The following is a 25,127-nucleotide window of genomic DNA, read 5'->3' on the forward strand; positions in this document are numbered from 1 at the left end:
CCACTGTCAGTATATGAAACAGCTCTATAATCTTCAACGGAATTGCTGTACCAGGTAATCTAATCATTCCCTATCTGTAGGCATGTAAGTTGTTACTATTTAAAAAAAAAAAAACTAAGACAATGCTATAATAAACAGTCAGGCACCTGCATCCTTTTATGAATTACTTCTTTAGATGCCATATTAGTTTTCTATAGCTGCTGTGACAAATTACCACAAACTTAATGGCTTAAAGTAACGCAAATCTATTCTCTTGGAGTTCCAGAGGTCAGAAGTATTAAATCAGTTTCACTGGGTTAAAATCAAGGCATGGGCAATCCTGTGTTCTTTCTGGAGGCTCCAGGGGAGAATCCATTCCTTGCTTCTCCCAGCTTCTAAAAGTTGCCCAAATTCTTTGGCCAGTAACCCCTTCCTCCAACCTCAAAGTGCATCATTTCAACCTCAGCATCTGTCATTCCATGTCCTTTGACTCTGACCCCCCTGCCTCCCTCTTACGAGGACCCTGGGGATTTTATTGGGCCCACTGGATAATCCAGGATCCCCTCCCCACCTCAAGAGTCTTAATCACATCTGCAGAGTCCTTTTTACTATGTCAAGTCTCCTATTCAGAGGTCCCTGGCACGAATATGTGGAAGAGTATCCTACAGCCTATCATAGCTGCCTAGAAATTTGCGAGTTTCATCAAAGGGTATAGGTATTTTTGATGTGAATCACCATCTCCAAATTGTTTCAATGAACACTGATACCAACACTGCCGGTACTGGCTTCTTGAGGGCAATTGGGCAACTGATCAAGGTTTAAATTCCTCACTGTCTCCTTTCTTCTGCATAGCACAGAGCAGGGTATCCCGCTGGGTGACGATTTGCTTCTGGTTAATCTTTCACTGAGTCTACCGGGAGGAAGCTGAGGGAACAGGACTGGGAGGTTTGGCCAGAGGGGTGGGGTGGGAGGTCGGCTTCCGGGAGGAACAGGCGGGAGGGGACGCCTGGCTGGAAGGGCCGGTGAGGAGGGATGGAAAGGCGGGAGCACTATGATTCCCGTGATGGGTGTGATCACCAGAAGAGAGGCCGCCTGGGACTACACGGTGGGGGTGGGGCGGGCGCTGGGAAGCTGCCTCCAGCTGGAGCCCAGGAGGGCCAAGCCTACAGATCCGGGGCGTCAGTGACAGGCAGGAGATGAACAGTCCTCTGAAAGCCTGAGGCCACCTTTCCAAACTGAGGCTCCCCACTGGGGCGCTAGCTCCCCACCGCTTCATGTCCTCGCGCTTCCTCCCACCCCTTCCCTTGGGAGCCCGTCTCCTGTCAGCTCAGTTCCAACAAGCCGCGGACAGGTGCTGAGGCGGGGCGGGGCACAGTGCTGGGGGCAGGTGGGCCAGCAGAAGTTGGAGCGACCTTCAGGGCCGTTACATAGGTCTTCTCTTCACAGCTGAAATTCCTTCGGATTCCAAGCAGACCGGCACCCTCAGAGATGCTCCGAGGCCTGGTGTCTTTCTGTGGTTTAATAGATACAGAACCAGAATACAGGTACAAGAACAAAGAGGCTGCAGGAACAGCTGGGGACCATCCTGGCACAGGCTTCTAACCCCAACCCTAGGGACACCAGGGCGGCCCCACATCCCCAGACGTATCAGGGTGGTGCTGCGGCCTGAATAACCTCATGGCCATGCCCTTTGGACCGGCAGCACAAAGTGGCATGGGAGGTGACTTGCAGAGTGGGGTGTGAAGGGGACCCTAGCCCTGGCTTTAAGGACACTCTGGTTCAGAGACAAGGCTCTGACGAAAGCTGGGAGACCCGTTGTACGTGTGTAGGGCCTGCATTTTCTACTGACAGATGCCCTCCTGCTAAACAGTCCCACGAAGCAGAGAGCTAGGAATTGGCTGAGCCACAAAACACACTCAGGCCCCTCTAGAGACCAACTCTGCTATGTCCTTGGAGAAAAGGCACATTGCAAAGCCAGGCGCTGCCCTTCCAGGCTGAAGGTACCATGAAAAACCAAGGGCCCTTGGGGGCTCCTGCCTCCACCTCACAAGAGCCAGCTTGCCTGCCAGGAAGGCTGGCGTGGGGCGGCGGGGCGGGAGGGGGGCGCGAATGGAGCAGGCACAGGTCTGTTCTTCTAAATCCTTTCCTGAACCGCAAGGTCAACGACAGAATACCAGGGCATCCCTCTTGGGGACTCGAAGGTCACTGAACCCACTCCCCGGTTCTGGGCCTGACCTCACAGATGTTGGTGGAAGGACCTGGGAACCCACCCTCTTTGCTTCTGGGAAGTCGTCCTGCCTGAGTGTTGCAGTTAAAGCCTCCCTTCCCTTTACTGTGTCTGTGGTTCTCCCCGGGGTAGAAAGGGCCAAAAAAGAGTGGGCCACCACATCCTGGCCCTGCCCGTGGTCTTGAGTCTGGCTCTGGCCCTGGCTTCCCAGGAAAGCTCTCACCCCCTCCCCCTGCAGCCAGAGTCAGGCCTAGGGCCCATTCCAGACCTCGGCCAAGGACAGAGTGGAGTTCCCTGAGCCCACAGGTGTGGCACTTTCCCGTGTATGCAGGAGCAGGAGGCGGAAGAAGCAGCCAGGATGGGCAGGTGTGGCCCTTTCTAGTCACTCTCTGTGCCTCTGCCTGTCACTCCCAGCTCTCCACACCTGCGGCGCCCCCCAGGCCCGTCGCCCCGGCACACTGGGCCAGCTGGAAGCAGAAGGTGGGGGTGGCAGAGGTGGCCCCCAGCTCTCAGGACCACTGGCAGGCACAGTCGGTGGGCTCCTGCACAGTGTAGGGCACCCAGGTGGCGTTGGTGGCACAGAAGAGCTGCACGGAGCGCCGCTGCAGACCCACCTCCCGGCAGCACTTGCAGAAGCGGGCGTAGGTGTTGATGTTATAGTTGTAGATGCTGGCGGACGGGCACCTCCCATCGCAGGACACCAGGTTCACCTGGAGGTGGGCAGGCGGGTGAGGCCGACTGTGTAGCCCAGCCCGCGAAGCCCCCTCTCCCGCCGCCACGCGGGCGCCACTCACGGGGGTGTTGCTCCTGCATTCATTCTTTCGGATGGTCATACGGATGGTCACCTTCTTGCAGGAACGCCCATCCTCTTTACCTGGGGGGGCGGGGGGGGCAGCTGTGGCTAAGAAGTGCTAGCGGGGGGGGGGCGGCAGGATGCGCCAGACTGGGGCAGTTAGTGTCATGCTCGAGGGCGTCTGTACTGGTGTTAGTACCCATGCAGTAGAGCCCCTCCCCAGCGAAGAGAAAGCCTTTCACTCAGTGCCCTGGAAAGATGGGGAGGCGGTGAAGGCAAGGGAGACAGGGAATGAGGTCTGCATGGCTTCAGGGGCTCTGGGCTAGGGAAGAGGAGGATTTGGAGACCAGGCAGGCTGCCTCCCCGCCCCAGGCCCAGTGTCTCTAACCCCTGTTGTTGACCCTGGCCCCGTCCCCACCCCTCTCTCAGCTTCAGCATTCCTCTCTGAGAGGGCTTCTAGGATAAAGAATCGGCAATTTCCTGAATGTATGGAAACCCCAGTCCCTAGCAGAAGCTTGCACACAGCAGGCTCACTGGGTTTCCGTATCCATCAGACAGGGCCGGGGGTTTGCCCACCTCACACAGTGGTCACAGGGATGGAAAATGATGAGCAGGCCAGCTTCCTCTGCCTGGACTGCACCTCCCACAGACAAGCCACCTCAGGGCCATGCAGGCCCTCACAGACTCAAATATCCCCTCCCCAGGCCTCTCCTGCACCCTGCCTGAAACTACAACTCCCTCCCTCCACCCTATGCCCCCTCCCTGAACCCTCCCTTGTCTTATTTCTATCCAGGGCACCATCACCAAGGCCTCAGAGACACACCTGTAGTTACGCTGGGGAAAGGGAAGCTTTGGGCCTCCTTTTGAACAGCCCCTCCCTCAACTTGTTGTGAGCTCTTTTCTCATTCTAAATAAATATTCAGTTTCACACCCTGATATGGGACTTGTAGGTCTGTATTCTTTTTCTTAATGAGGCCCGCCCAAATTGTATCAAGTTTCAATCCCCATAAAACCAGATGCATCCTTTTTATTATATATTTTACTTAATATTCTGTCTCTCCCACTAAAATGTCAGCTCCATGAAGCCTTATTTATGCTGTGTCTACAGTGCCTAAAACAGTGCCTGGCATACTGATGCTCGGTAAATATTTGCCTGATGCACAGATTCGCTCTGTCACCCCAGAGTGCCTGCCAGAAATGGGGTGGAATCCTTTCTTCTGGTCTCTGGGCCTCACCACAGTGGGTTTCCCACCATACCCGCTGGAGGACTCCTCGCCGGAGCTAAGTTCACATTTTCCTCCCCCTCTGCTTCTAGGAGGCAAGAGGCCCAAGGGCTGTCCTGGCTATGGCCCTTGGGGTCCTGGACCGAGACCAGCTGAGTTACCAGTGGGAGCAAAGCGGTGGCAGCATTGGGCATTGATGTGCTCTGGGAGAGTGGGCACCGCTGAAGCATTCCCACGCAAGCCCAGGGGGTGAGGCTCACTATCCAGCATGCACTTTTGGCCGAAAGGCCTTTGCCAGAGGCAGGGAGCGGGGGCCCCTCCCCCCCACCCCAAGCTGGGGCACCTAGCAGAAGGGACATTGTTGGGAACAGCAACGCGGCTGCATGCCTACAGTCCTGGGGGCTTCCGAGAGGAGTACCTGGGTGGCAGTGGACACTAACCCGTGGAGGAGAGGCGGGGCTAACGGGGACCACAGGAAACGGGGTCCCCAGGAAACCTGGGGAGAGGGACATGGGTCACAGGTCACAAGGGAGCACATGGACTATTCAGGAAACATGAATTTGGGGTCAGAGATCAGCCAATGAGGCACTGAGCCCAGCTTTCCTGCAGAATGTGAGGTGGACATAAAAGGGTCCCAAATTCTACATCCCTCCCAGGCCAGTCTGAGGACCCTAGGGCGAGGCGAGGCCTGTAGGCAAGGGTCCTAAAGCCGACTGGAACATGCATGCAGATGTGGTTGGGGCTGCAGGTTCCAGGGGCCAGGCGTGAGGACGGATGCACAGAACTCTCACTCAGACTGAGTCAGGGACCCTGTGGGCCTGAGTCCCACCCAGGAGGCACCTCCAAGACAGGGGTCCCGACCATAGGGAGAATTCACTTGGGGGACTTCTGGGCTAGGGGTCTTGGCAGGGGCAGGAGGAGGGAGAGTAGCTGGTGAGTTACTGACCTCCTGGACGTCCCCTGTCTCCATCAAGAAGCGGAGGCCTTTTGTTGGGATAGGAACATGAGCATGGTCTCTGCCCATCTGCATATCTCTGCCGGTGCCATGAGCCCCATGGTAGGGGCGTTATCCCTTCATCTAATAACCCCTGAAGAACCACCACTGGAGGTGCCAGGCCAGGAACCTGGCCCTCTGAGCCCTGACACGATACTCTGTCCCCCAACCAGAAGCGTGTCCCCCTTCACCCCTGGGCCTCCACCGTGCTCACTCACATGTCCTGCAGCATCCTTCTAAGGAAGGTACCACTGAGCCCCCAACCTAGAGGGAGAGGAGAGGAGGTGAGTGGGAGAGCCCATCCCAGCCAGGAGCCAAGATCCCAGCAAGGGGCAGCAAGAGTGCAAGAGTGACTCCTTTTCTCCCGTGATGCCCTGGGAGAGGAGCGCCAGGCCTTGCCATCCATCAGGCCCCGGCCAGAGGGAGAAGGGGCCCCTGGGCTGGCCATGGGAGAGCCACGAGAGCTAAGCTGGCTGGTTGGGACACCGGCACGAAGGCGGCCTGTGGCCCCAGTAAGACTGCAGGCTGGATAAGATGGTGTGGGCCCCCCATCCTTCCAGTGGCAGCTTCCCTCATGCCCCACCCTGTTCTCTCATTAGTGCTTCCTGCACAGAGGGTCGGGGAGGGGAGGGGTGCTGGGGCTGACCCATTTGGGTCAGCCCTGGATAAGTCACCCCTTTCCTCTGGGCTTAGTTTTCCCACCTTGAAAATGGGGGTGATTATCCCTTACAGTCCTTCTCCTCTTTTATGAAATGGATAAAACAATGATGTGACAAATTTTTTGTCAATAAGTGTGTGTATATGCGTGTGATTTTATGAGCATATACGTGTGTGTGTACATGTGAGATTTTGTGTTGTGAGTGTGTGAGTGTGACTGGGAATGTGCGTATTTGTTTTCTGGGTAAGATCAGAAATCTTTCAATGTCCAGTATTAATCTCAGGCACTTCAGTAATGCAACAATAACCCAACCCTCCAGATATCCTTGCCTGTGAGGTCTGCCCATAGTGACAGCTGTCCCTGCTGGTGCTGGTTTGGTTAGTGACAGTGCCGGTAGACCATCCCAGGCCTGAACTGGGCATCGGTGTGCTGTGTGTGGTGTGTGTGCCCTGGTGTGTGACGGTGCGTGGTGTGTGCTCTGGCAGGCCGAGGTGTTAACGGCCCCGTGCGGTGTGTGGTGTGTGTGAGGGACTGACTGTCCGTGTTGGTGTGCATGTGAGGACGTATGTCTGCGCACATACGTGCGCGGCCATGTGATGTGTGAGGACGTGCGGAGTGATGTGGTCAGAACAGGACTACATGGAGAGATGTGGAGCTGGGGTGGCAGGGCACGTATGGACTCCAGGGAACCCCTCCTCCCTCATCTCTGCACACCGGACCCACGCCCCCTGCCAGTAAGGCGGCCGATATCCCTGGCTTCAGGCCATGCCGTGGGGGGAGGGGCTGGCACTGACCTTGGCGCACTCGGTCTCGTTGAGCGGGGGGCAGCTGATGGGTGAGCGGACGAGCACGGCGCCCAGGGGCGTGCTGCTGCAGTGATGGCGGGCACAGTCTGCGATCCAGGACGCCCCAGGCTAGAGAGCACAGAGGTGGGCGAGGGGGACTCGTGGCCAGATGGCCCGAGGGAACTGATAGGGCATGGCTCCGAACACGGGTGCAGCCCAGGACCCGGCACTGCCAGGGGCCCTGTCTGCGCCTCGCCCTGCGCCCTGGCTGCCCCCCAGCATGCCTCCCCGGGTGGGTAGCTAGGGGGCTGCCTACCAAGAACAGGGAAGTGGTGCCGTTGGGGAAAGTGAAGAGGCAGGACACGTTCCTGCAGGAGCCACAGCAGGCCGCCAGGTCCCGTGGGTGCTCGTACTCCTGGTTCTGCAGGACAGGGCAGGACGAGAGGGGCCTCAGCCATGTGCCCACTTCCATCCTCCTGCCTTTCCTACTGTCTGAGGTCCCTGAGCCCAAAGCCCAGAGAAGGCCCCCCCTCTCAGAAAGGGAGCTCCCAGCCTCTCATCTCAGGCAGGAAGGTCAACCTTACTTCTTCCTTAAGCCTCCTCCACAGCAATTCCTAGGCCCAACCCCCGTGGACGAAGAACATTTCCACCCCTTTCAGAGGTAGCGTTGCTGGTGATTAAGGGTGCTCGTTCTGGTTGTACATAGACCTCAATTTGAGGCCCAGTCCCTGTGGGAATTTGGACAAATGACTGGACCTCCCTAAGCCTCAGCTTTCTCATTTGACAAATGGGAATAATTCTACCCCCTACCCTCATTAGCTTTTACTAGAAGCCAGTCACTCTCCTAGATGCTGGGCATGCAGAAGTGCTCAACAAAGGGTAGCAACACAAACACACACACACAGAGCAACAAGGAGTGTGCCAGTCATAAGTAGGTGCCTCATCAGTATGTGTTCTCTCCGTGAGACACCCGCCCTGGCCAGACCCACACTCTTGCTGTTCCCCTCCTGGCCTCTCCCAACCCAGCCGGAGCTTAGCACCTTCCACAGGGGTCTCTGAAGGGCCCCTCCCCCCAGGCCTACTCTTCAGACATGTATAGAAAGCTTGAGGCTCCTCTGACTCCTGGATCACCCAGGGTCCCCCAGGACAGCCCCCCTGACCCTGGCCACCCCTCTCCCGCCCCGCACCTACCACCTCACAGCGGACGTCACACAGGACAGAGGTGGTGTTGATTTGGTAGAAGCTGGTGAGAGGGTCGAGCACGTGAGTGCAGCGCGAGGTGTGGCACACGCCGTCTGTCGAGAGCTCTACCACGGTCTGGCCCGGCAGCATCACCCCCAGCTCGCGGCTCAGGCACACGGGGGCCTTGGCTGCATGGGCGAGCCGAATGGCCACAGTCACCGAGAGAGCCCGGCAGCCACATCCGGCCCAGCCTGGCTCTACCCCATGGGCTTCCCTTCCCCACTCACCACACTCGTATTTGGCGCAACCGCACACATTCTCCACGCTGTGCAAGAATTCCTCGTCCAGCTGGGACTTCTCCCACTGGGTGGGGCAGAGGCAATGAGCACCCCAGGGCGCAGAAGCCCAGCCCCGCCCTTGGGAGCAGGCTGCCCCCCGCCCCCGGGCCCTTGCCTTTGTCAGTCACCTCCTTGCAGTGGGAGGGCAGGGGGCTGGCCAGGCCTGGGGGCCCTGGGGCCCCGGGCAGCTCAGTCACTCCCCAGCCAAGAGAGAAATGCGTGGCTTCCCCACTGAGGATCACTCCCCAGCGTCCTCTCCCAGGACCTAAGGGCTCTCCTTTCGCCCCAAGCACTCACTGGCCACCTCAACAAGGGACCATTGCATGGCTGCCAACCAAGAACCCTACATGGCTTATATCATTTACCCGCCTCCTTCACCAGTTGAAGGGAGAAGAGGAAGGATGGGAGGGGGAGAAAAGGAGGAAATGTGTGCTGGGGGAGAGGGGGTGAGGACAATATATGTAATCCAGAAAATGGTGAAAAAACTTTTTAACATAACTTCACATTTCTTAAAGTATTTTCCCTTCCCTCAGGGGCCGTGCAGCCTGGTGGTGAAGGGCATGGCCTCTGGAGTCAGATTTCCTGGGTTCTAATCCTGACTGTGATTTACTAGCTTCATGACCTTAACCTTAGTTTCCTTGTTTGTATAACTGAGATCATCATGGAATCAACCTCGTTGGGCTGTCATGAGAATTAATTTGACAACAGACATAAAAGGCCTAGGAACGTTCCTGACATATAGTTAGCTCTCAGTAAACATGAGCTGCCGTTATGAGTTCCATCACCATCATCTTCATCTTCCCCCCACCCTTACCCCCCCACCCCACCCCCACCATCATCACCATCCTCGTACCTGCTCACCACAATGCTGAAGCCTGAGCATGCCCACTTTGTAAATGCGGACACTGTGCTCAGAAAGCAGAGCTTAGGACAAGGCTCTCTGCACTACATTAAAGGACTAGGGTCTCCAGGGGATGGGACAGAGTGGAAAGGAAAGGGGGAGGCAGATCACAGAAAGTGGAGAGAAGCAGGGTTTCCATACCAGGTGGCACCGGGGTACCGGGATTGTGTCGCAGTCACACTCTGAAAAACAGGACGGGCCGGGACCCATCTCACTGGGAGATGTCCAGGTGGAAGTCTCCCTGCACCCCCAGGCCGCTCCCTCTGGCCCCTCCTCTGGCCCAGGCTCAGGCCCAGTCAGGGTGGGGGTTGGGGGGAAGAAGCCAAAATCTCAGCCTTCCTCCAGCCTCGCTGGGCATGGAGGTTGCGGCTCCCCCCCCCCCACCTCTGGTAGGGCAGGTGGGGTGCAGGGGTGGGTCCTAGTTCTAAGCTGCACTCCAGAGGCGGGTGAGGCTGAACAGGCAGACAGACCAACGGCAGGTTCCCTTTGTCATCTGGACTTCATCCTGCCTCGTCCTCCATCCTCCGGAGAGCCCTTTCTAGAGCAGATGTGGGGCCTCTTCACATGGCAGGGGTGAAACTTCTGACCATCTATCTTTCCCAAATATATATCCCAGCAAGGAGCTGCGGGGGAGCTAGCAAACCTAACAGACACACCCGCCCTAGCTTCACGGGAGGAGAGCGCAAGGTCGGAGGGGCTGTGAAAACACTCTCCTGGGTCCCTCACTCCTGCAGCAAACAGTTATAAGCGCCTACTCTATGCCGGAGGTTTTTCTGTGCCCTGGGGACAAAGCAATGAATAAAACAGACTAAAATCTCTGCCCTCGTGAAGTTGACATTGGAGGCCTGGAAAAAAGACAAGTGAAATAAATGCAAAATATTTTCTCAACTGTTTTTAAATGACATTTTTACATAAAGTTTACTGGTGTTTATTATCGATCATGGAGGCGCCCAAAGGGGTTTGAGGTAAATTTTAACAAAGACCATGTTTACTAACAGACAGCTGCAACAAAGACTTTTTTTTTTTAGATGGAAAAACCTTTTGGGAACAGGGAACTTGATTTTGTTCCTTCTTTCATCCTGGAGAGAAAAGGGTGTAGGAAAGCTAAGCCCCCAGAGATCAGATGCCAGGGGGAGGAAGGCAGTCTTGGTGATTCTGGAAGGCTAGAATGTGAGCAGGTTGACAGTGGGGGGACCCCATTCCTCCCCTGCCCCCCTCTTCGCAGGGGCCCTGGATCTTCGCCTTTGGGTAGGGCCATCCCCATCCAGGGACTCACCGCAGGACTTGTAGGGACAGCAGCGGTCTGGGCTCCATACCTCCACCAGGGCGGTGCCCACACCACACTGCACTTGGGGACAGCGGAAGCTCTCGCACACTGTGAGCCAGGGGAGGCAGGGGACACATTAGCTGCAGATACCTTGGAGCAGAGACCCCCAGAAATGCAACACTGGCTCCTCCTTGGGTTCCCGCCCCCCACTGTCCTTAGACACCCTCCAGGACTGGAGTCCAGGGCATAAGCATGGGCTCCTGGAGTCTCCCCCTTGAACAACTTCTGGAAGCCTTAGTTCTACTCTGAGGAGGCATTAGCAATAGGACAGGGTCAAAGTCTTTAAGTCACTCAATGGGGCCTTACCTCCCCTGTATTCTGTGTCATCCTAAGAGTAGGGGTCAGATGGGAGCCAGTGCCCAGCGCAAGCTCCCCTGCCGGGAACGGTTCCCTCTAGAGGAGAACACCATTCTGCCCACCCTGTGGAAACCATACCCTCGTGGCCCACCCTGAGTCTGCTCTGCTTCAGGGGTGCTAGACTCCAGGGCGCACCTTCTCTTTTTCCTAGTCTTCAGGCAGCCCCTCTTAGTTTGGGGTTCCTCAGTCATTCTCATTCATTGAGAGGACAAGGCAAGGAGTGAGGGACCCCTGCCCCCGGGAACAACTTTGGGGTGGGGAGGGGAGGTACGAGGGGCAGCACTGAAGGGGAGGTTTTGAAAAAGGTAAGACTTATCTGGTTTACTAAAATATATATATATATATTTGCATATATATATATGCATGGGTAAGGATTATCAACTGATGTCTCAAAAAATCATGAGGTGGAGGGGCAGTAGGGCCTTTGTCTAGTGTCAAAGTAATGGGTTCCCTTCTGGATGAAGGAGGAAAAATGTAAATGCAAGATGGAGGCATCCAACAGTCACCACCCTCATCCAGAGCCCACGTTAGTCTCAGTTAGAGTCTCCACCAGTCAGGCTGTGTCTCAGGACGTGACGTACGGTGAAGCTCGTGTCTGTCGAGCCCCACACTTGTAACTTATATCCACCAAGTCTTAGATCTGACTTCTGGTTTACAGGAGGCACAGAGGATGGGGGGAGCCAGGTAAACAGTTCCAAGAGGAAGCAATGGATAAGTCCAGAAGGTGGGACTTTTCTGCGGGACCCCAGCCCAAACTATAATTTCGTGTCATGCAGAAAAAGGCATCTATGCTAGGTTCAAAGCTATCTAGGAGACAAAATAGGAATGTGTGGTCCTGGATTGGACAAACCAGGAAAACCCTGGATGGGGTATGATATAACTTGAAAATGTATTAACATTAACCGAAAACAGCGGGTTAAAAAAGAGCAGGTACACCTTTGTGACAACGTGGATGGACCCAGAGGGCATTATGCTAAGTCAAACAAAGACCAACACCATAAGATTTCACTTATATGTGGAGTCTGAAAAACAGAACAAATGAGCAAACAAAACAAAGAAGACTCTCAAATACAGAGAACGAACTGGTGGATGTCGGGGGGGGAGGATGGGTGAAATAGGTAAAGGAGATTAAGATACAAACTTCCAGTTACAAAATAAATAAGTCACAGAGATGAAAAGTACAGCACAAGGAATATGGTCAACAATATTATAATGACACTGTGTGGTGACAGATGGTGACTACATTCATCACGATGAGCACTGAGGAATGTGTACATTTGTTGAATCACTATGTTGTACACTTGAAACTAAACATTGTATATCAATTAACTTTAATACAAACAATGAAACAAATAAAAAATTGAAAAAAGCATGTACAGTGTGAGCTTATTTTGGTTAGAAACACATTACACATACAAAGGCATAGAGAATATGTGGAAGGATATATTCTAACGTGTTGACAGTGGAATAGCTAGGAAGCAGGAAGAAAGTATTTTCACTTGCTTGCATTTACTTGGATTCTGTACCTTCTATGAGGTGTATATAGTGCTTCTATAATAAAAGCACAATGAGGATTGGGAGAAGTAGTAATATCAGTAGTCTCCCTTTATTGAGCACCTACTGTATGCCAAGGACCATCAGGCACTTCACATATATTATCTCTAGTCTTCACGAGACCCCTCAAGGTACGTATTATTAGCACCATTGGACACACGAGGAACCTTGGCTCAGAGAGTCAGTGACTTGCCCCAGGCCACACGGCTGGTAAATGGCAGAACTGGGAATGCGAAACCATGACTCGCTGGCCGTGCCTGTCCTCATTCCACATTTCCAGGCTTCCTCCTGAGAACCACAGAGAGATATGTGAACAAGAGAGGGAGGCCGAAGAGGACAGAGGAAGAGACACACAGAGAGAGGAGAGGAAGGATGCTGACCCTCTGCTCAGATCAGCTTTGTGAACGCTTGGGGACGAGTGGCGTCGGAGACCCCAGGTGGAGCCAACTGGCGCAGTGTGGCCAGCTCATCTGGGCACGCTCCATGGAAGTCTACACTGTTCCAAAGTTGGTTTCTGACATTGAAGCCGTCAGGGTTGCCCCTGGGGTCTCCTGGCAGATAGTATTCACCTATGCTGCTCTGTGCACTGTTCACTCACATTTTTCCTATAATCAGTGTGCAGTTTTTGTAAGTGGAGTCATCTTTAAATTCAAACAGTTTGTTAACTCTCATCCATTAGGTTTTCTTAAAGTCCCTGATGCTGGCTCTACTATGTTTAATAGGTACTATTAAGGCACTAGGTACACAATTAAGGTACTATGTCCTTTAAGGATATCAGGAAGGGTCTGCTTGCAACACAAAAGAGCTTCCAAGGCTTCGAGATGCAAGGTCTTGTGGGATGCAGGCTCCATGTGCGGATGCCAGGGTAAAACAGGGCAAGAGGGGCCCTGAAGCAGGGGCCTTGGGCCAGAGAATGAGGACTGTGAATCAGTGCTAGGAGGGTTAGGGTGGCCTCAACATAGGCCTTCCCCTGGCCCTGGGGGGCTCCGAGGGAGGGGACAGGGAACCTCTTCCTAAAGCTTCAGAGCCATCCATGTCCCAGCCTGGACCCTGCACCATCCGGCTGCCACGGCCTGGCCCAGCGTCCTCCTCCATCACGGGTTTGGCTACTCCGTGCTCACTCCCTGGGGGCTCCCTGGGGCTCCCTGCTGAACTCCCATCGGTCCCGAGGGAGGACACTGTAAAGGGGCCCCCGTGGCACATAAATGTCCCTGGAGCCCCTTGTGGTGAGGTCCCCGTGTCCAGCTGGGACTCACCACACTGGTACAGAGGGCAGCAGAACTCTGTGGTGTTCCTGTCCACGGTGAGCGCCTCTCCTTCCTGACACTCAGGGATCGGATCTGGACAGTCGCCACAGGCTGAGCAGGGGGAGAGGGGCCACGGCCGTCACAGGCAGTCCCCCTCATGGGGTCTTGGTACAGAGCAGGTTGCTGGGTTGGTGGCGGGGGGGTACCTAAAACCCAGCTGTGACAGGAGCTGGACTCAAGTAGTCTTTCATGGCCTCATGGGGCCTGTCCTGGAGCAAGAATCTACATCCTCCTATCTACCTGAAGTCTTACGCCGAACACACACCAGTTTCCTCCTGCTAGTAACGGATGGGGTGAAGCCCTGGTTGGTTTCCTCTTCCTCCTTCCCTTGTTCTGAACAGGACTCTCACCCTTCTCCTGTGCCCAGTCCGCCTGGAGACCCCCACCCTTTCCTCCCAGCAGCCCCGGGGAATGGCTGAGGAAGGGGATGGCTGGGATCCAGCTGAGCATGCTGACATCTGCCGGCACGTCCACTCACCGCAGAAGTAGGAGGTACAGCACGAGTCCCCCAGGCGGCCCGCAATCAGGATCTGGTCCTGGCGGCAGCTGGGGACCAGCTCTGCCTCACACAGGGCTGGGTCACACTCTGCAGAAAAGACAGAACTTAAGTTTTGGGTGCTGGGAGCAGACCCTGTCTGGCCATGCCTGAGCCCCGACGCCGGCTCTGCCCCAACCCCCAGCCAGAACCCAGTCCCCAGAGCTCTCCTCCCCCAGCAGCAGGACTCCCCCTCCCCCTGTGCTCCCCTCCTCAGGACCTCTCACCACAGCTGTAGCTGGGGCAGCAGGAGTCCTCCTGGAAGTGGGTGAGGAGTCGGTGGCCTGGGCGGCAGGTAGGGGCGAGTCCCTCACACAGAGTCTGGTTACACACTGGGCCAGGGGCCACAGGGCCTGTCACCTGGAGGCTGGGACTCCCCCCGCCCCCAGCCTCCAGTACTGCCCAGCACCTAGACAGCTTGTCCTCAGTTCTCCCTCCACCCCCCCCAGGACCCACGTTCCTGGAAGGGGCCTCTGAGGGTCACACAGAAGGTCCAGGGCTCAACAGAAGAGCATTAGTAGTTAATACTCCTCGAGATGGGCCACGTACCAGCAGATGTCCTAGATCAGTATCAACTTCTAGATTCTCACAACAACCCAGAGAGTGCGGACTATGATCAACCTCATGCTACTGCAGAATCAACTAAGGCACAGAAGATGTTAAATCATCGGCTGAGGTCACGAGGCAGCAAAGCGGTGGAGGAAGAGTCATCCAGGCTGCCTGCCCTTAAGCCCTACCCACACTGCTTCATGAGGGGGGCTCCTGTCCCCCAGGCGGGGCTCTCCACTCCTCACAACACACCCCCCACAAGACCCTTTCATTTTCCCAGGCCTTGTCCTATTCATCAAGGTCAGCAGGTGGAGCTGGGGCCTTTTAACCATCTTGTGGTTGAGGTCGAGGGAAGTGAATGGTAGGACTTACCGCAAACCGTCCCCAGGCAGCAGGGATCCTCAGTGGGCAGGAGCAAGGCCACCTCCCCAAAACGTGGGCAGGTCTCAGGGCGGGGCCCTGGGCAGCCCAAGTCCACTGGGACGATGGTGTTGGGAGCCTGGCACCGGTGCCGGCAGCATCCACTGAGGGAGCTGTTCCACGTCTCCCCCAGGGCCCGAGGCACCCCCGTGCTGTCGGTGCAGGCTGCAGTTGGGGGACATGGCGGGGCACGGGGCCCTGAGGCGGGTGGGGAGACCCAGACCGTCCCGGGCTTGACCCTCCCTGGGACACTGACCATCCCCAAAGCAGACCTGGAGGGAGGCAGAGGGGCCTCGGCCATGGGTGGCAGGTGGGATGAGGGGACTCTAGTGTGAGGTCAGCTTTGGAGGGACCTACCACACTTCTCCTCGGGGATGCAGAGTGCCGAGTGGCGCCGGTGCAAGATGGTGCCCTCAGAGCAGACACAGCCCTCGCCCAGCACTTGGCACTGCTCTGGGTCCAGCGGGCCCAGCAGCCCATCCTGGCATGACTCAGGGGGCTCGCAGGCTGCCACACATGCCTGGTATATGGAGTCGCTGGAGCACAGGAAGGCTGCAGGGGCACAGGGGGCACCAGGCCTGGCTCAGACCCCAGGCAGTGAGGAGGGGCCTCAGAACATCATCTGTGGCTCAGCAGAGAGTGCAAAGGGGTTTGGTGTCACTGCCTCCCTTATCTAGATCAGGAGGCAGCAAAGTACAACCCATGGCCAAATCCAGCCTCCTATGTATTTTTGCAAATAAAGTTTTATTGAAACGCAGCCCCGCCCAGTCACTTGCCTATTGTATCTGGCTGCTTTAGCACTCCAAGGGCAGAGCTGAGTAATTTTGACAGAGACCATAAAGCCTCAAAAGCCTCAATTATTTACTATATGGCCCGTTACAGGAAACATTTGCCAAATCCTTGCTCTAGATCAGTGTTTTCAAATTTTCTTGATGGTAAAAAGTAGATTTTCACACTGTGGTCCAATACACATGGGCATGCAGAACAGTGGTCCTCAAACCTCAAACAGGGGTCCTTATGGAGGAAGGAATCATTTGGGGGCCTGCAAATACCCTTGCCAGGATCCTACCTCAGAGCAACTGAACTGGCATCTCTTATCGTGGGGCCCAGCATTCATACTTTTCAAAGTTCCCTGGTGATTTTAAAGGGTAGCTGAGATTGATTGAGAATTACTGAGAGATATATATAGATATAGATATTACCTTTTTTTAGAGCATTACTGATATATTGAAGCAAAATTTTTCACAAAACAGTATTTACTCTTTCTAGGTACAGTACACACTAGCATTTCCTATTCTGTTGCATATTTTTAATATGGTGTTGACCCCCAAAGTTGATTTCATACCCACATTGTGAAAAACACTACTCTAGATGACTTTGTCTTTTCATCTCTTATCTGTCATATTCTAGCTGTGGTCTTCCTGTGAGCTGCTTCTGGCCTATCTGGATGTGTCCACGTTTATAAATCAGACTGCCCTAGGCCAGTCCACGCCTGTCTACCCCACAAATGCAAACCTAACGGAGTGAGGAGGGGGTGGATCTCCCTCCCTCAGGCAAGGAGGGGAGAGACTGAAAGAAGAGAAAGATGACCAAGAAATTAAGAGAAAGGTAACACTTCCTGGATGGTAACCATGTGGTGGGCCTGCGTGAGGCCCGCGGCATACATTACCTCATGTTACCCTCAAAACAACCCCAGGGGGAGCTATTATTACTTTCCTCATTTTACAAATGAGGCAAGTAGATTCAGATAAATTAAATAATAAGCAGATAATATTCATTTGACTTATTAATCTAAATTATAATAAAAATAAATTTGTTACTGTATTCCTTTGCTTAGAGATGTATTTATAAAGTATTTCTTGAATTATTAATATGAATGAATGAGTGAATGAATGAATGAATAATTAAGAGGGGCAGAAGCCTCAGAAGCAATGGAGGAGTCGCCCATCCTCCCCACTCCCACTCGGTCCCTGACTCACGGCAGTAGTCGGAGCGTCGCCACTCGATGCACACATGGAATTTGTGGCACATAGACACGTACACCGTCAGTGCCACGCAGGGCTGCTGCACGTACTTGGTGTCCCGGATCCACAGCTCACAGAACGACTCTGGGGTCACCTGGGCACGTGCATCGAACAGCGCTGCTTACCCTCATTCCCCACATCCCAGGGCCCGGCCCACTCCCCCCACACTCCGCCCCCAGCCCTGCGCAGGGGCAACAACCAGCTTCTGAAGGCTCCTGATCTGGTCCCAGGCTCAACACCTCTGGGGAGCTGCCCTCTGCAGGCGGGTGCTGCCACTCCTGGCCTGGGAGGCCCCCCCACACTGGGCCCAGCTGGTACATACAAAGCGGTGGCAGGCGCTGAAGGTGCGGTTGGACACCATTCGAAGGCAGGGTGAGCAGTCAGCTGTGGCACAGCTATCCGGGCGGAAGCGGGTCTGGCCCACCGAGGTCAGGGAGCTGGGCACCTGCCAACTGTCCAGAAAGGGAGCAGGGTCCTCAGCCTCACCCACCACAGAGCCATCCTCCAGGCTGAGGTCATTGGCCGCATCCCCATCACAGATACCTGGAGAGGGGCAGATTATCCCAATAGCTGTAATTATCACCACCACTCCCAGGTCCCCAGATGTCACTTTGCATATTTCTTACAACAATTCTTTCAGGCTGGTATTACTATTATCCCCCTTTTATATATAGATGAGAGAAACGAGGCACAGAGAAACTAAGAAACCTGCTGTGTAGGAAGATGTCATCGTTCGTAGGAGACACACACCAAAGTATTTAGAGAAAGAGGGATATAATGTCTCAAACATACTTTCAAATCACTCAGAAAAATGCATATATATATACATATATATATATATGAATTGCATAACATAGAAAAGTGCATATATAAAAATCACATATGTATATAAGCATGCAAACATGTATGTAGACATATGTGTGTGTTTTATACACACACAGAGGCAGGAAAAGCAAATGGGGCAAAATGTGAACACTTGGTAAATCTGAGTAAAAAATACATGGGAGTTCTTTATACTATTTCTGACATCGTATGAAAATTAAAAGTTATTCCAAAAAAATCTGCCTTAGCAGAGATTGCTAGCTAAGTGTAACACCTGTTTGCTCTTCTTCCCCGGCAGTTCGCTAGCCTACTCTCCCCAGGCTCTCCTGGGGCTGGGGAGCCCATGCTGAGGCCCAGCCAACAGGACAGGAGTGGGGCTGAGGGCACCACGGCGGGGCCCGGGCCATGAACACTCATTGACTCTTCTTCCTGCAGTGGAGCTGGAAGCTTGTGTTGAGAATGGCAGAGCCACGAGACGGAAGGAGTCCCCGCTTGGGCATTTGTGTGTGCCAGAAATAAACTTCTGTCAGGTTGTAAGGCACTGAAATGGGGGTGGGGCTGAAGTTCCTCTGTCACAGCTTCTAACATGACCTTAACTTCCAGCTTCATCTCTCACGTTCTAGGCTCCAAACACACACTTCCCTGCCCTTGACCTTCTTATGCTGCTCCCTCTGCCTGAAACGCTTTCTCAGAAGTCTTTCTTTCAAGAGCCCTTCAGATGCACCCGTCCATGACCTTCCCAGTTCTGTAGAAGGGATTTTGGTTTGCTGGGCTGTCTTGCTCGGAGTGCAAAGATTCATTTTCCTTTAGACTCATTTTCTCACTTTCTCAGTAGTCCCCCCGGTTGCCCAGCAGGGTGTCTGGGACACTAAGCGTTAGTTTGGATAAAATAGAGGTAAACTAGCTGACTTCTGCTCTCATACCTCCAGCCACCAGTTTCATGAATATAAAGCATGATTTACTACAAAACCTTCAGGTTTTATCAGTGGTCCCCGTGGTTGCATTTTTGGTCTTGGCATTGAGTCACTGAAGGGTGTCACGAAGGTATCCTAGGGAGGAGATTACTGCTGAGCACAGCACTCCCTGCCAGGCATAAACAGTAGAAGCAAGAAATGGTGAGAAAAAGATGGTGGAGTGGTGGTGGTCCTGGGTGTGTGTGTGTGTGTGTGTGTGTGTGTGTGTGTAAAGAGAGATGCTTGTATCAGTAGGTCAGTAAGAACAGAAGTTTCATAAAACAGTGATTTTGTCTGTTTTGCCTACTATCTATCCTGTGACTGGTACATGGTAAGTAATGAGTAGGGAGCAGACTTACACGTGTTAGTTCACGTCTGGAGGGCAATTTGAATACATGGTCAAAATGGTGCAGATGTATGAATGCAGACTTATGTGTTTATGGAACACATAAGTGCTCCTATGTCTTCCATCATCATAATCATGGCCATCTGTCACGGAGTTCCCTGTGGGGGAGCAGCAGTCCACACTCAGACTCCCCCTGCACCCCTTTTCCTTATCAAAATACATCCAGTCCCTTAGGGCATGCTCCCGCAGTCATGCTGTGGTCTGAAGAGCCTAGTTCTAAGTGTTGTGGCAGCTCAGCTGTGTGAGCTGAGGCAAGCCACTTAACTTCTCTGAGCCCCCTTTCTTTCTTAAGTTCAATGGTCATCTCTTAGGGCTGTTGTGTGGATGACCGGCAATAAGTGAGATCAGAGTGTGGAAGTGCTTTGTGAAGTGCCCAGGCCTATGCAGACAGGAAGGATTATCTGGTATTAGGAAGCCATCAGGGAAGCTGACAAACAATCCCAATTAAAGTGACAACTGGCCGAGGCCAGAGCTCTGTGCCATCTCCTTGCTGGCAGCTTCAGCCCCAGAACACCAGACACTAGGTCTCTGTGCCCTGGCAGCTGTGCTGGTTCCACCTCTGGCCTGGCCTTCTGTCCCAGCTTCCCCTGGGTTCACACAGGGCAACCTGTGTTTAGGGGCAGAGGCGGACCCAAGAAGCATCCCCTCTCCCCCAGCTGGGTCCCACCTCACCGCATAGGCCATAGCCCTGGGCCTCGCTGGCTTTGCTGGCCTCCAGGATCATGAGTCCTGAGCTGTGGAGCCACTGGATCTGGATGTGCGACGGCGTCCGGATCACATACATGTGGCCTGTGTCCTCAATTCTGAATCCGTGTCTGCTCATAGGGGGCCAGATAGGCTGTGAATCCACAGTCACCTTGTGGGGGGGAGAGTGTTCAATGTGAGAACAGCTTGTCTGTCCGTTTGTCCATACATCCCTCCATCCATCCACCCATCCATCCATGTATCCATGCATTTATCCAACAAACAGTATCAAGCTATGTGACAGTCTCTGTTTCAGGCACATGTGGCCAAGACACTGTCCAAGTGACATCAAAGAATTCTGAAACCATTTTTATGAGCACAAAATGATGAAACAAAAAATATAACAATGGGAAGCAGGCTACATCCCTGTGCCCAAGCAAACACATGTTACACTTTGAGGCCTTCTAATCCTCTCTTCTTTCCTGACTCTGCTCAGATCATTTCTTCTGGGAGATTTTTCCTAAGTCTCCAGCCTCTATCTTGGGCACGCCTTCTCTGGGGCCTCCTCATCTCTATGCTGGCCATTAAGATAGAATCTGTTTGTTTCCCTCATCGAGGCACCAGATGGACTCTGAGTTTCTTAAGGGCAGACACTCTGGCTGATCCACCTTTGAATCTCCAGCACCTGCCTTTGGGCCTGACATAAATTGGGGTCTCAATCAATGTTTGTTAAATATGCAACACACCCTAATTCTCTCAAACACTTTACATTCAAAGCTACAACCTCTACTACATATCGACAAGGTTAAATTTCTACGTACTATGGATTATTAGTTTTACTTTGTAGAAATGGGAAATGAAAAGATTAGAATCTTAAAATATTTATAATGACTTTATACCTCCCTCCCCTACAAGAATCACTGTCTTATTAATCACTTCGCAAATTATCCAGGACAGGAATTTCTGTGTTGGAAAACTTTGACCTTGGGAAATCCCTCGTGCTCTCAGCCTGAGCCTTCCTAGTTGTGCAGAGAGGGGATGGGGCTGCATGAACCTGGAGTGGTCTCCTAGTTCTGGGAATGAACACGGAAGCCCAGGGATCCTCACTTGTGTTCACAGAAACCTGAGTTCAAGTAAAGACAAAGGACACATTTTCAAAACTAAGGACTTGGGTTTTAGCTTCTGATCAAGATGGAGTAATAAGGACTGGATATACCCTCTTGCGTTAAGCAACCAAAAAATCTGACAAATTGTATGAAACAATAGTTTTCAGACATTGAGCAGTTGGCAGCACAGGAGAATGATCTCCCTGAGAAAGGGAAAGCAAATGAGGTGAGCCTTATGATTGCCTAGTTATTGCTTAGAGGAAGTCTCCAGCCCACGGAGCAGAAAGGAAGAAGGAACCCAGGGAGAGCCTGGTGGGCTCCCTGAGTTCGTGAGACAAGAGTTGAGAGTTCATGCAGGCCAAGACAGCTGGAGTTTGCAGAACAAAATGCTGAAGGGAAGAGAGCTGGGGAGAGAAAGAGAAAAAGGGGGGAGAGAGAGAAAGTGAGAGAGAGAGGGCACACATGCTCAGAAGTTCTGCAGACATTCCCTCTCTCACCCTGTCCTGACCCTGTGTATGAATACTGACCAGTGTATGCAGGTGGGAAAGCTACTTGAGACCAGGAAAACAATCACCTGAAAGGAGCAGACAGAAAAATTCCCAGGTCTCACACTGGGCTAAGAATAGCTAGAGACACCACTAGTTACAGTGCAAATATACATAAGATCTAGGGTAGGGTATGAGAAAGCTACTTCTTCAGTAGTGAGGAATCACTCCTTAGAATAAAAAATATAGAATAAAATCGTCTTAGGATAAAACTATATAGGCTCCACTCAACAAAGCAAGCTTCAAATGGATTGAACTTTTTCTAGTAGTGTAACTAGTACAAAACTCAAGAATATTTTTTAAAAAGAAAAGAATATCCAGCATCCAACAAGGCAAAACTCACAATGTCTGTAATCCAATAAAAAAAAAATCGTCAGTCTCACAAAGCAGCAGGAAAGTACAGCCCATAATGAAGTGGGAAAAATCAGTTAAAATTGACCCAGAAATGATAAACATGATAGAATTGACCCAGAAATGATAAACATGATAAACATGACCCAAAATGATAAATAGGGGCAAAAAGATAATCATTAAAACTATATTCCATATTTTCAAAAAAGTAAAGGAAAACAAGATTTTTAGAGCAAGATAGGGAAGATACAAAAAGACCCAAATCAAACTTCTAGAGATGAAAAATAAAATTAATGTCTATGGTGAAAACTATACTGGATGGGATTAATAGATGATTAGACACCATAAATGAATATATTAATGAACTTAAATACAGAGCAATAGATACTATCTAAAATGTAACACAGAAAGAAAAAAAGACTGAAAAAAGGATGAACAGAACATAAGTGATCTGTGGGACAACTTTAACTAGCCTAATATATGTGTAATTGGAGTCTCTGAAAGAGAAATGAATTACCAGTCATGTCTTAACCAAATTGCTTAAAAGCAGTGATAGAAGGAAAATTGGAAAAGGAGTAAAAAAAAAAAAAAAAAGACACACTATGTAGGGAAAGAATCAGAGTGACAGAAATATCATAATGACAGATTTCTTATTGGAAATAAGCAAGGTGAAAGATAATAGAAATTTATAGCAGCACTATTCACAATAGTCAACAGGTGGAAACAGCCCAAAAGACCAGTGATGAATGAATGGATAAACAACTGTGGTATGCACACAATGGAATATTATTCAGCCATAAAAATGAATGAAGTACTAGTAGATGCTACAACATGGATGAACCTCAGAAACATTATGCTAAGTGAAAGAAGCCAGACACAGAGAGTCACATATTGCAGACTCCATTTATATGAAATATCCAGAATAAGCAAATCTATAGATAGAATTCATATTGGTGGTTGACAGGGGCTAGGGTGATTAATGATTAATTTTATGTTATATCAATTTTACCTCAAATCAAAAAGAAAAGACAGTGAAGCAAAATCTTTAAAATACTGAAAGAAAAATAAAAGTCAACATACAATTCTACACTCAGTCAGAGTATCTTTAAAAAATGAAGGTGAGGGGCGCCTGGGTGGCTCAGTCGGTTGAGCGGCTGCCTTCGGCTCAGGTCATGATCCCAGGGTCCTGGGATCGAGCCCCACGTCAGGCTCCCTGCTTGGCAGGGAGCCTGTTTCTCCCTCTCCCTCTGCCTGCCTCTCTGCCTACTTGTTCTCTCTCTGTATCTCTCTGCCAAATAAATAAATAAAATCTTTAAAAAAAAAATAAAAATAAATAAATAAAAAATAAAAAATGAAGGTGAGATCAAAACTTTTTCAGGCGGCACCTGGGTGGCTCAGTCCATTAAGCATCCGCTTCTTGGTTTTGGCTCAGGTCACAACCTCAGGGTTGTGGGATTGAGCCCCTGTATGAGGTTCAGCACTCAGCACAGAGTCTGTGTGAAATTCTCTCCCACTTCCCTTCCCTCCCCCTCTGCTCCTCTCCCCACTCTTGCTCTCTAAAATAAATAAATAAAATCTTTAAGAAAAAGCACCTTTTTCAGACACCGGCATATCTGTACTATAAGAATGTTAATAGAAGTCCTTCAGGCAGAAGAAAAGTGGTATCAGATGGAAATCCAGATCTACACAAAGGAATAAAGGATACCAGGAATGATAAATATGTGGATAATATAAGCTTTTCTTATTTTAAAAAACCGTGTTAAAAGATAATTGACTGCTTAAGGAAAAATCATAATGTACTGTGGAGTTTATAACAAATATAGAAGTAAAATATATAGACAATAATCCAACAGAGGAGATGAAATGGAATCATTAAAAATAACCCAGGAGAAGACAGAAAAAGAGGAAAGGGAGGGGTATGAAGAGCAGATGGAACAAATAGAGAACAAATGGCAACATTATGTTATATACAAATCTTATCATATGGATGACCAAATTAAATATAAATGGTCTAATCATCTCCTAGTTAAGAGGCAGAGATTAGCAGATTGGCTAAGAGAAAAGGAAGACCCAACTATTCCCTCCCTACAAAATCCTACTTTAAATAAAAAGACACAAATAGGTTAAAAGAAGAAGTGTGGAAAAAGATTTCTCTTAGATATATACATCACATATACATGTTAACACTAATCAAAAAAAAAAAATAAAACTGGAGTCCCTATTATAGATAAATGAGACAAAGCAGAATTCAGAACAAAGACTTTTACCAGGATAAAAAGGCCAATTCATACTGATTAAGGAGTTAATTCAACAAGGGGGCGTAACAATCCTAAATGTTATGCACCAAATAACAGAATTCCAAAATATGTGAATAAAAAACTGATTAAACTCCAAGGAAAAATGGACAAATCAATAATTATAATCAGAAATTTCAACAATTTCTCTCTCAATGATTGATAGAACAAGTAGAAAATGAATAAGGATTTAGAAGGCTTGAACAACACTCTCAGTGAACTTGACCTGACATTCATAGAACATTTCATTCAACAAGAGAATACACATTTATAAGATAGAGTATATTTTGATACATTACATAAGTCTCATTAAATTTAAAAGGATCAAAATTAGATAAAATACGTTCTTTGAACACAATGAAATTAAATTAGAAATCAACAACAGAAAGATAGCTGGAAAAACACCAAATATTTGGAGACTAAAGAAAAACACTTGTAAATAATCCATGGGTCAAATAAAAATCAAAAGGAAATTTTTAAAGTATTTTAGACTTAATGAAAATGAAAACACAGTATATCAAAATTTTTAAGATGCCGCTAAGTCAGTATGTAAAGGGAAATTTATAGCACTAGACGCTTATAATAGAAAAAGCAGAAGGTCTCAAATCAGTGACCTAGGTTATCACCTTAATAAACTAGAAAAAGAAGAATAAATTATACCCAAAGGAATCAAAAGGAATAAAATAATAAAGACAAGAGAGAAAATTAATGAAATAGAAAACAGAAACACAACAGAGAAAACCAGTAAGAACATTCTTTGAGAAAAACAATACATTTGACAAACCTCTAGCCAGACTGGTCAGGAAAAAGAAA

General features: G+C 50.7%; 1 protein-coding gene across 1 annotated transcript in view; it reads right to left on the reverse strand.

The window, feature by feature from the left end:
* Window positions 1–2,649: 2,649 nt before the first annotated feature.
* The window catches only part of OTOG (otogelin), an 84,932-nt gene continuing 62,454 nt past the window's right edge, over window positions 2,650–25,127 (reverse strand). The window contains exons 40-56 of the mRNA XM_025848543.2: window positions 20,007–20,190; window positions 17,476–17,696; window positions 17,109–17,247; window positions 15,487–15,681; window positions 15,082–15,294; window positions 14,388–14,492; window positions 14,104–14,211; window positions 13,575–13,676; window positions 10,357–10,455; window positions 9,222–9,262; window positions 8,129–8,204; window positions 7,851–8,029; window positions 6,976–7,080; window positions 6,669–6,788; window positions 5,435–5,480; window positions 3,001–3,080; window positions 2,650–2,916 (exon numbers count right to left, since the gene is read on the reverse strand). Of these exons, the coding sequence (XP_025704328.2) occupies window positions 2,716–2,916; window positions 3,001–3,080; window positions 5,435–5,480; window positions 6,669–6,788; window positions 6,976–7,080; window positions 7,851–8,029; window positions 8,129–8,204; window positions 9,222–9,262; window positions 10,357–10,455; window positions 13,575–13,676; window positions 14,104–14,211; window positions 14,388–14,492; window positions 15,082–15,294; window positions 15,487–15,681; window positions 17,109–17,247; window positions 17,476–17,696; window positions 20,007–20,190 (2,214 nt within the window). The 3' untranslated portion in view covers window positions 2,650–2,715. The remainder of the gene's footprint in view (window positions 2,917–3,000; window positions 3,081–5,434; window positions 5,481–6,668; window positions 6,789–6,975; window positions 7,081–7,850; window positions 8,030–8,128; window positions 8,205–9,221; window positions 9,263–10,356; window positions 10,456–13,574; window positions 13,677–14,103; window positions 14,212–14,387; window positions 14,493–15,081; window positions 15,295–15,486; window positions 15,682–17,108; window positions 17,248–17,475; window positions 17,697–20,006; window positions 20,191–25,127) is intronic.

The sequence above is a fragment of the Callorhinus ursinus genome, unplaced genomic scaffold (genome assembly GCF_003265705.2).
Source record: "Callorhinus ursinus isolate GAN/ISIS: 27379988/994484 unplaced genomic scaffold, GSC_fseal_2.0 scaffold49, whole genome shotgun sequence".
In the NCBI taxonomy this organism is placed as follows: domain Eukaryota; kingdom Metazoa; phylum Chordata; class Mammalia; order Carnivora; family Otariidae; genus Callorhinus; species Callorhinus ursinus.